This window comes from Nematolebias whitei, chromosome 15 (genome assembly GCF_014905685.2).
Source record: "Nematolebias whitei isolate Nwh7 chromosome 15, NemWhi1, whole genome shotgun sequence".
NCBI classification, from domain to species: domain Eukaryota; kingdom Metazoa; phylum Chordata; class Actinopteri; order Cyprinodontiformes; family Rivulidae; genus Nematolebias; species Nematolebias whitei.
Genome location: NC_056512.1, coordinates 46119217 through 46131174, shown reverse-complemented (window position 1 = coordinate 46131174; position 11958 = coordinate 46119217). Strand labels below are relative to the sequence as shown.

The 11958-nt window shown below is 39.4% G+C and overlaps 1 protein-coding gene across 1 annotated transcript; it reads left to right on the top strand.

Moving 5' to 3' along the window:
* The first annotated feature begins 6649 nt into the window (after positions 1 to 6649).
* Positions 6650 to 9137, top strand: elfn1a (extracellular leucine-rich repeat and fibronectin type III domain containing 1a). Its single transcript, XM_037688770.1, has one exon. The coding sequence runs from the start codon at positions 6718 to 6720 to the stop codon at positions 9082 to 9084; it is 2367 nt and encodes a 788-aa protein (XP_037544698.1). The 5' UTR covers positions 6650 to 6717; the 3' UTR covers positions 9085 to 9137.
* The last annotated feature ends 2821 nt before the right edge of the window (positions 9138 to 11958 follow it).

Genomic DNA, 11958 nt, shown 5'->3' with positions numbered 1-11958 from the left:
GAATATACACAGACCCTGAATGTACACAGACCCTGAATGTACACAGACCCTGCATGTACACGGACCCTGAATGTACACGGACCCTGAATGTACACAGACCCTGAATGTACACGGACCGTCTTGGTAGATTTATACAGTCCACATTCCTTGTACTTTATGATTTAACAGAACTCCTGGGGATATTTAGATTCTTGAAAATAATATTCTTATCCATCCCCTAAATTATTTTTTAAACATTTTGTTATCTGAGTTGAATTAGCACAGTCACAAAGGGGGAGAATATTTATAGTCACTTCACTTACATTCCATATTTTATTTGGTAAATGTTAAATGGACTGTACTTATATAACATTTTTCTATCTAATCAAGATACTCAAAGTGCTTCACAACAATGTGTGTCCTCATTTACCCATCCATACAGCTCTCTACTATTTCCGTAGAAAGACTAATCAGAGCTTTGTCACATTCATACACCGATGGACACACATCGGAGGCAATGAGGGGTTCAGTGTCTTGCCCAGGGACACTTCAGCACGTGACTGCTGGTGGAATCGAACCCCCAACTCTTGCATTAGAGGACACCTGCTTTAACAACTCAGCCACAGCCGCCACATATTTCACTGATATAACTCTGTAAAGAAAATACTTTGTCAATAAAGATAGTTTTTCAGATTGATGGGGGTCAAAAATAGCCCCTTGTATCGATAATGATCTATTAAACCAGGTCTCTCTTGTAAATGAGTCCTCGAGGCTCAGTGGGATTAACCTGGAGAAATAAGAGTTGAATGAATGAATATACCAGCACTAAAAGCATAAAATACCCAAAGGGGATTAAAAGCACTTGAAATCTGCGACCACGAGCATGAGATCCTGTCATCTGAAAACTAATGAAGAACTGAAGGAATGTAACAAAATGCCCAAAGTGCCAACGATAATTTTCCCAGTTATAAATCTGATAGACTTTCCATAACATCCTCAGGACTTCTGAAGGAACCTGTTGAGCTTAGAAAGATCTCCTGAGGTTAAAGCAGCCCCAGGAAGTTGTTTTAACCTCGGGGCAAGAGAATCATGCTTTGAAAACTTGTTTTAGTTTCTGCTTTATAGGAGGAGGCATGAACTTTTTGTGTAAATATGTTTATTTCAAAAATAAATTAAGTCTTCATTGTTGATATATCATTTATCTCATATGTTAAAAGAAACTTTTGTGCACTAGGTCCAAAGAAGAAATTCCTGGAATGATGATGATTCATAAAATGAAGCAAATATTAATCAATAAGAACAGAGCTATAACTTATTTTCTAAGTAATATTCTCAGAGTATCAACGACCATGCTCAGTAATCCAGGTACGACTCCAGCAGAGTTCAGTTAGGTCAGTCTGACTGAACTTGGTGGATTTTTTTACCTGGATTATTGCGCATGAACTTTGATGTTTTGAATCACTTTGCTATGGCTGCTTCAGAAGAGTCGACGGGGGAGAGGGTGGGCCCCAGAAACCATCTTATCACCAGCAAACCAGTTGGCCCACTATGTGAGTGTGCAGCTTGTGGGACTGGGTTTGTTGTGGCTCCTCAAACTGATGAAGTCCTTTGGATGAAGGACAAAATGTCTCAACAAAAATAAACCATCCAGATGACCTGACTGAACTTTGTTGGGTTCTCAGAGTAATTCATATACGACTTTGACATCCTCTGGTGTTCTCTCATATAGAAGTGACCCTGTCCTTACTTTCTCCAAAGCAATTCAACAACTCCAGGAGCACGATGTTTTCCTCCCCCAAGAGAAACCCTTCCATTTCAACTCAATTGGTTCTCCTTTTGCAATTTCCCATCTCTAACTTATTTTTTTTCCAAGCAAGAAGTGCATGAATTGACAATGACATCAAATAAAGGGCAGTCATTGGTATGGATGAGGAGGATCCTCTGAGACTGAGGCACCTTCACCGTCACAAAGCACAAGATAGGAAACCCAAGGAGAAACAAGAAAAAGCAAACGCTTAAACTGTGAAAACAGATTCTTTGATATCACACTTTCGTAGACACTTGGAGACTGAACAGAAGAATACTGTTAGTATGCAGAGTGAAGTTTTTGGACAAGCACTTTGACAAAACACAGAACAGTGGGAGATAGCCAGACAGGGTGTTACGGTGCAGCGCTGTCTGTTTGCATACACCAAACTATGTTGGGAGGATGGGCAGACTACTTCTCTCTGTTTTCTCCATGTGGTATCTGTCAAGGTTTCCCTCAAAGCTATGACTCATGGTGGATCAGACATCCCAAGGGTCTATAGGAGGGAGGGCAGCTATTATGTTTAAAGAGTCACACTAGCCAAGAACACTTCTGCAGCCTTAAGAGTTTCCCAGGAAATAATCTTGACCTGTCACTATTTTTACACCCACTTCAAAAGCCTGAAAGATGTTTTGCCTGTTGGCCATTTTCCACTCGACACACCAGTTTACCTCAAAGTCTTTATTTTGATATGCTGCTTGTTGCAGACATTTATTCCCCATTAGGGTTTTATTTTTTATTTAAATTCTTTGTAGGTTTGGGTAACTTTTTTCAAATGGTGGGGAGTCAGAATAAAAAATAGAACATGTGAAGTATAATTTAAACAGACATGTGCAAAGCTGTGTTTGAATCATTCTTGAGGGGCAAGGTTTCAATAGGCTCTTCACAGAAAGGCAAAAGAAAAAGGAAAGCCTTCATTGCAAAGTGCATAAAAGACAAATGGAAAAAGAATCTGCAGAATGACTGTTTGTGTGCGATAGCCGTGCACACTCAGCTCTGATGCCCTGGGTGCTCTGGCCTGCTGCACTAAGGCCTACCACTGGACGATACAGATTGCTGCCATTATGGAAAGTGGGTCTACGGTGGCAAATAGACCTAAGCTTTCACAAGACAGCACACACACTGGCTGCCTTGGGCTCATTTTGTGATCTGACTGTGCAGCATGGTGTGATTTGCATGAAACTGAAGCGCAGAAAATTAATTTTAATGTAGCTGGTTGCAGTGTTCATCCCTTAACAGCTTAAGACTGCAGGCATTGTTTTTGTTGGCATTTGCTGTGGATTTGTTGGGACCCAAGCGGAGGAATTAAATATTTTACATTGTTTAACACAGAAGGCTTTGTTTTGCCACCCAAAAGTTACAGTTTTGATCCCATAGAGGTGGCATGCTTGTGTATTTGGGCCAGTCCTTACCTAATTTGTGCAACAGATTCAGTGGTGAGACAGTGACTCACTAAGAATGACTCACTGTGGACAAACAAAACAGCCAATGCATTCTAAATGAGGGGGAGGTGAGGAACTTCTCAGGTTTAACTTAAACTTTCATTTAACGGCTAAACGCATCGTGTCGTGCTGTGTGCGAGCGGAGGCCAGGTCAGATGAGCTCAGTCTCTGCCATGCGGCATTTGCAATAAAGGTCATAGTGTGAGGAATAGCAACAAGACATCCTTTCTCTCTAAAGATCTTTTGCTTGGCCAGATCGTCTGCAGAGCTGTATTTTTCATATTCATTTCATGGAACATTTGATTTGGAGCCTCTTTCCTCTCGGGGGCTTTGAGAGTGTTTTTTCTTCAGTGCTCCGGTGCCACCGCTCTTTTGTCATCATGAAGGTGGTTTTATAATGGCAGCCTTTGGCAATGCGTTGCAGGATTCACGGCACCATTTATTCCTGCACTTTATCTGTACTTGAAAGGCTGACCAGTGCTTTTACTTGATTATCTTTCCCTCATTGTAGATAATTTCACAGTGCTGCTTGCAGCAAGGAGACCAGGACATAAAACCTGTTTGTATGCACTGAAGCAGCTTTTTATCTGGATTTTAATGTTCTGTCTCCCACAAGTTTGGTGTAAATATATGTGCGTGAGGACAGTTACTGTATGTGAAATGGTCTAATTTGCACCTTGAGATCAGATGTCAGATGAAATTATAAACTAAACATACTTGAAGTTCATCACAAACATTTTGCTCATGACACACAGTGAGACAGAGTGATGTACTGAACATTCATTTGTCCTGTTTGGTAAATTGGAGAATGGTGAATCTGGTGAATCTGTGAATAAACACTAATATTTAAAGTAGCTTCTCGTGATATGACGTCCTGCAAACTCTGAGTCAAAGACTTGTCTTGTAAACCAACTCAAACTGAGGTGAATCAAACACAATATAACTTTACCCATATTGTACCAACCAGTATGCAACAATGTGGCATTAAAATGTCAGCAGTGACAAAAACAGGACTACAGGGACTTTCATTAATTACGCACTTTATTGCCTAATACTGTCGTTCAAATGAATAACGTCTTGTATGTAGCTTCACTATCTATTCAAAACCTTTTCTGCTTATAAAAAGTATTTCAGTTTGGAAATGAGAAAACACTAAACAAAATGTTGCAAACAAAATTATTAAATTAAACAAATAATAAATCAAATTAGCACCGCATGATTGTATGTTGTTTCCTCATGGGGTAATGTTAAAGATTTTAAGACTGAAATCCTAGAAGATTATTTCAAATTGATCATAAATAATCAACATTTTAGGAATTACTATTTTGCATATGCAAAAGGTTTTATTTCTCAAACCACTGCATGCAAAACCACAAAATGTGTTTAACTGTAATGTGATAAACTCCTTCAAAGGTCAAATGACAAAAAGAATGGACCTTAAATCCTGAGTGGGAACTCTGGTTTGAACATGAGGATGTTCCCTCTGCCGTGAACTGTCACGTTCACTTTCCTCTGGCCACCTGATCATCCCACTGTGAAGAGTCATGTCCTCTAACAAACTAACTCGACACAAAAACACCTTCTGACCCTGCAAGCTGTGGAGCACTAACTAATGTACCAAATCTGATTTTGAATTTTCTTCTCAGAACTGAAATAAACATTTGTGTTGGCCATATCTGAACGTGCCACAGGCATTTTAACTGTGCAATTATGGAGACTCAGTTCTTCTGCATATATTTCCATAGATTAATCGATGTTTTTAACAATTACACTTCTGTAAAAGGTAATCTATAGCTGCAGTGGTTCCTGTTCACCAAAACCTATTGCATGAAATCCAGTGTAAAAGATTTCAAAAAGACCCCGTTCCAACATTCTGAAAGTGACGTGACATGTCAGAAAGCAATATGCGGTTATCTCGACTCCCGTGCTCTGTATTAACTCAACAATATCATGATCCCATTGGCATGCAGGGGTTCAGTCAAACTAAGTGAAAGGAGAAGGAGCGCCTTCTTTTATTCAAATGATGTGTGAAGCGAGGCTCCGCTGCGTCACACTTTAACAAACCCAGAACTACACAAGCAAAGAGAGGGCTCAAAACACACACAGCACACTGCTTGAAAGGATATTAGTACTGTTGTTATCCAAATGACAAAAATTATTGAAGTGACACTGTATGTGGCAGCAGAATATCATTTTAAGTTTTAAAACCCTCTCCCTCTAACAGTTCATTGAGTAGTTTTGCACAATTGTCTTGGATCCAGATCCTTCTCATTGTTGTCAGAACCACACGACATGATGCAGCCACATAAAACACTTTTTATATTTCTGTTGGGGACAAGCAATGGTTCTATTTTTACTGAGGTTTGGAGCTGTTTGGAGCGGCTCTTAGTGGCCAACGAGTGTTGGAAAAATGATTTTCTGCTTGCTGACATCCCGGGACCTTTCCAGTGGTGAATATGAAGTAATAGCCAAACAGATTCATTTAAAACCAGCACGAGACTTTGGCCAAAGTTAAGAGGGAGTTTGGGACATATTTTATGTTCCTGTTTTTTATTTATTAATACTTCAAAACCTAAAGAATTTCATCCTAAATGTTTATAATTTTAGACGATTGTGTCTGTTCAGTTAATTATTCTCCAAGTAGCGCCAGGTCTTCCTAAAAAATGTTTTATACGTTTTGCGCATATATCTTTTATGTAATCCAATTCTCAAAAAGATAAAAAGCATTATGCACAAAGCCTCTTTTACAAAATGCTAAATACATTGACCCAAGCTGTCACTTTGCGTGGTGCTGTGCATGTGATTTAATGCAGCTTCTTAACATGGGCCCCTCACTTGACAGTCTTCAGGTTAATGGTGTGAAAACAGGGGCCTTGCTTCTCTCCACCTGTCAAATAGTAATTGGCTAACAGTTTCCTCTAATAGCAGACTGCTACAGGGACTGCACACACCTCTTACACCGTCTACTAAATAATTGGGGGAGTGCAAACAAGAAGGGCTTGAGTAAACACAAATCCACACTTTGAGCATTAGCTACAAACACATGCAACAGTACAAACCAGTATTTCTTATTGATGTGGACATGATGTCAACTTTGTACTTTCTGTCTCCATTTTGCAGGTTTTTCATCTGGGCACATGAGAAACACACAAGAAGGAAAAAACTGAAGATGGGACAATTTGACAATGACTGTGTATGAAGAAGAAAGCACAAGCCAAGCTTCAGGGATGAAAGAGCTCTTGGAACATCACAAGTTTACTGCATGCAAATGTGAATGAAAGAAACTACAGGAAGACACCAGTCATTTATCTGATAGGTACATGGGGACAATATGCAACATCATCCAACCATCAATAAAGAGAAGACATATAAAAGCATCGGTTCTGGCCCTGAGAACAGTTGAGAGTCCAGCTGATTCACAAAAAAGATTGTATCAAAGTACTGAGTCAACAGTGGGATCACCCTCCTTTCATTGGTTCGACTCTGCACATGACTCTCAGAGAAGCACCCATGGCCTGCTGCTCAGGCATGGTGGCGAGTGCCATGTTTTGGTCTGTGGCCATTGTATATTTGACTCATATTGGCAGAGTTAATGGGGACTGCTGGTTAATTGAAGGGGAAAAGGGCTTTGTCTGGCTTGCCATTTGCAGCCAAAACCAACCACCCTTTGAGGCCATCCCACAACATATGAACAACACCATTGTGGACCTTCGTCTGAATGAGAACAAAATCAAAAGCATTCATTATTCTTCTCTCAGTCGCTTTGCCAACTTGACCTACCTGAACCTGACCAAGAATGAAATCTCGTACATCGAGGACGGGGCCTTTTCTGCTCAGTTTAACTTGCAAGTCCTTCAAATGGGTTTCAACAAGTTACGAAACCTGACAGAGGGGATCCTTCGGGGTCTAGGAAAGCTTCAGTACCTCTACCTCCAGGCAAACCTGATTGAAACTGTGACACCTAATGCCTTTTGGGAATGCCCCAACATAGAAAACATTGATCTCTCCATAAACAGAATACAGCAGTTAGATGGGTCCACATTTACCAGTTTAACTAAACTCACCACCTGTGAGCTGTACACCAACCCATTTAACTGCTCATGTGAGTTACTGGGATTTGTGAAATGGCTCTCAAGTTTCCCAAATCGGACAAACGAACGGATGGTGTGTGACTCTCCACGTGGTGTTGCAGGTTATAGCTTACTGAGCCAGAATCCTAACAACCCAACATATCGAAATGCACTTCATATGCTAACTACTGTGTGTACCGATGACTATGTGACGCCCTTCATCTCTTTGACCACAGAGTCTACAATACTACCACCCGACTCGACACTTTGTGGGTTGGACGATTGTCCTTCAGGCACAGAACCAGAGGACATAACCATGAGTACAACTGAAAACGAGGTGCAAGGAAACCCTCTAATGAAAGTGAAGCATGTGACGAACACAGGTGCCACTATCACTGTTCATATTCCTAATCCTTATAAAAAGATGTACATTCTGGTTCTTTACAACAACAGTTTTTTCACAGCTATTCAAAATCTTAAAGATATAAAAGAGGACATTGAACTAAAAAACCTTAAACCCCACACCAACTACACATACTGTGTCGCTTCAATTCGTAATTCTCTTAGACACAATCATACTTGTCTTACAATCTCTACTGGACCTAGGAATGGAAAAGAAAGAGTTGTAAACAATGCAACAGCTACTCACTACATTATGACCATTTTAGGTTGCCTCTTTAGCATGGTAATATTTCTGGGAATCGTCTACTATTGCTTACGAAGAAAACGTCAACAAGATGAAAAGCAAAAGAAATCGGGCAATCTAAAGAAAAACATCATGGAACTAAAGTACGGACAAGAACTAGAGGGGGGAACTATTTCTCAAATGTCACAAAAGCAATTGTTGGCTGGAGAGAGCATGGCACGTATGCCGTACCTACCATCTGCAAGTGAAATGGAGCAGTACAAGTTTCAGGAGATAAGCAATACTCCCAAAATGATTAAGGGAAGTTACATGGATGTGCGAAGTATGGACCATCATGAGCGCAGGGAATGTGAAATGGGAATGGCAGGAAACAGTCAAGGGTCAGTGGCAGAGATTTCCACAATCGCAAAAGAAGTTGATAAAGTGAACCAGATCATTAACAACTGCATAGATGCTCTTAAGTCAGAATCCACCTCTTTTCAAGGGGTTAAGTCTGGAGCCGTTTCCACCGCAGAGCCCCAGCTTGTACTAATATCAGAGCACCCCCAGGGTAAATCCAACCTTCTATCTCCAGTGTATAAGGACAGCTACCATCACTCTCTGCAGAGGCATAGGAGCTCAGATGTCTCGCCAAAGAGACCCAGCACAGCCACAGGAGGGCCCATGAGAAGCCCCAGGCCTTACCGCTCTGAATCCAAGTATATAGAAAAAAACTCCCCTACTGGTGAGAACATCATCACCGTCACACCTGCTGCCGCCATCCTGAGGGCTGAGGCAGAGAAGGTCCGTCAGTACAGTGACCATCGGCACTCATACCCTGATGCTCAAATAGAGGAGCTAGAAGGACCAGACAGTCACAAGTTGTTGGAGCCTCTCACTCACTCCCGCTCCAGAGACTTAGCGTATTCCCAAATGTCCTCACAATATCACAATCTAAGTTACTCCTCTAGTCCCGAATACTACTGCAAACCTTCACACAGCATCTGGGAGCGACTCAAACTCCACCGGAAAAGGCATAAAGATGACGAGTACATGGCTGCGGGGCACGCCCTGCGTAAGAAAGTTCAGTTTGCAAAGGACGAGGACCTGCATGATATTTTAGACTACTGGAAAGGCGTTTCATCCCAACAAAAGTCATAACTCATCTAGGTGTTTTTAAACTGAGCCGCAGAAATTACACAAGAACCTTGTATTACAACAGCATCATTGAATACTTCAATATTATAATCGACTCCTCACTCATGTGTATTACAATCTTTGTTGACTATGAAGAAAATGGGATGGAGATTCTTTAAATTTGTCATATTATGTAAAACATCCATCTGGAAAAAATGTATTGCAAATTAATTCTATAAATATATATATAGATATATGTTACAATGGATATTAGGTTTTTGGGTATCGCATGGCCAAGTCCTGTGACAGTGGATTTGCTGTTGTGTAATTTGAAACTCAATATTTTTGAAGAACTATCTGGAACCATACAAATAGAATATTTTTTCTCCCTTCTTGCGTATATTTAATTGAAAACTGTGTACAGATATGGGTTTCTATATTTGCAATGTTTGCTGTGTAAATGTTGAAATATTAGTGGAGGAATGAGGTTTATCAGCTGGACTACTGTTCACTGAGATTATCTTGGTCACTGAAGAAGAGCAAGTCCTTCTTTAAAGCTGTCCCAACTTTTGACTTTCATGCCACCAGTTAGTTTTTTATTCTTTTTATATTTTACTTTTACACAACTCAGATGGATTCCGTTTTATTTTATTGCACTGTGTTATTCAATAGATGGGTCCTGACATAATTTCTTTAAGCTAAATTGCAGAGTAGATCATGCTGTGGCGATGGATTTTGTTGTCGGGTTCGTAAAATACTATTTGCATTTTTAGTACCAAAGTAGAAACAGCTGAAATGTTTACAATAATCCTGCATGGTTTAGAGATTATATGAACATTTACATGTAAGTACAAATATTTTTTATTGATAATTTTATTAGCTAATCCCTCAAAAGAGAAAATTGGAAAACTGTTCACAAACAAGATACCGTATTGAATAAAAGCTGGATATAAATCCCCTTTATATTGGGAAGGCAGCTGCACTGCTTCTCCTTTTGTTTAAGTCACGGAACGAGCCCCGATAGATGAATGTAACAAATATCAAATCTGTCCAAGGCAGCTGTTTCTGTACATTTTCAATAACATTTTCTTTAACGCTATTAATGACGTTGGTTCTGCTTTTCTGTTGCTTCAATATTTCTTCCAATGTGCTATATTACATTAAATGTGATCGAACAATCGGAGGAACGTAGTTTGTTATTCAGATGGGCTTGCTGCTTGCTCAGAGGTTTAATGTGAGTTTTATCTGCCGAAGCTTTTTGGATATTAAGAAAGCCAAGTCCAAGACCAACATCGAGACTTTAGAGTCAAATTTGAGAATGTGAAACTGAATCCTCTGACTTACTGGCTGTGAAGTTGTAAATAATAATTCTTTTTTTTCCTCTTTTTATGAGTAAAAATAAGATACACAGTAAAGTCTTTTATTTGTAAGATGTTTATATATTTTATTCAGATCAGGCTCATAATGATTCATCACATAATTCTAAAAAAGTGATATTTGTCTAATTTGTGGCTCAGATTAACTTTCGTCACGTTGAAAAGTATTTTGTTGAAAAGTTTTGATATTGTAAGAAGTGATTTTTATTTTAAGTTTTAATTTAATCTTTTGTGTTGGTCATAGCTGCAAAATATGATTTTTGATGATTAAATATTATTTAGTAAAAGAATAATTAGAAGAAAAAAAATCAAAGATAATGTGCACTTTTATCCATTTGTGATTTTGTAACTATTTACTTGAAGATAAAATCTGGTGTCAGTTCATTCATGTGGACCCATTACAGAGCAGATTACACCACAGATTATACACAGATTATACCATAAAAACATTTAAACAGTACATCATAGAAACCCATGCAGAAAACATTTCATTATTTCAGTATAACACGTGTGTGTTTTGTCCAAGTGGTAAACATTATTCCCACATTACATCTTTTCACATCTTCTTGAGGGTTTTTAATTATTTTTGCTCTTGTGTGAATTTGTGGCAAAGCAAACTTTGTGTGCTGTGTTTGCACCTCTCAGCTCAGCGCACGCAGCGTTCATGGGAGAAAGACAACTTTTAGAAAAAAGGAAGGGAGGAGACATGTTGAACGTGCTCTTTTGGATTTATTAGTGTGGACCTTTCAGAAACAAAGAAACCACTGCGGGTGTGTGTGTGTGTGTGTGTGCGCGTGTGTGTGTGTGCCTTTAATTTCTTTGTGCACAAGAAACCACAACCACAATAATGAGTTAACTTTGTGTTTTCTACATCTTTGAAGGATTCTACAATCACTCTTAAATGGAAACTAAACGATCGGCGATGTTTACTATTAGTCTTAATACCCAAAGTGGAAATATAAAGTCAAAACTATTCGGGGAGTTTTGTTAAAAACGTTTTTCTTTTGTGATTTGAGATGCTGTCATCATGTGCACCCACTGGAGATGTCATGATTTTTGTTGGAACATGTGCTTCTCTTCTGAACAAATGTGATTTTTGAATGAAATGGAAGAACGAGTAAATACCTGGAGCGGTGCAGCTGACGCCTTAATGTGATGGATCGTGCTCCGACAGAAGAACTTCCTCAAACCTCCTTCTACTTTACCTGATTTACTAACCGTTCCACTCGTCCAGCATCATTTTTCCATTCTGTTCTTTTAGTTTTCACACAGTTAGTCCAGTCAAGTTCCACTCGTGACATTGGAATGACTGGAACAGGAGATGGGAGTAAACAGAGAAAACTCTTACAGTAAAAGCTGCACCGCTCAGATTTGAACCAGAGACCTTCCCACTGTGAGGCAACAGAAACACTGTGTCCTTCCTGTTTTAAATGTATTTGCTCAAACAACAAAATGGGTTATTTTATTGCTCTGTATGTAAAAAAGAACTAGTTCATCTTTTCCAGATGTTTGTTTTGGTCGG

Coding starts and splice junctions, on each gene's coding strand:
- elfn1a (XM_037688770.1), top strand. CDS start 6,718: ATGACTCTCAGAGAAGCACCCATGGCCTGCTGCTCAGGCATGGTGGCG.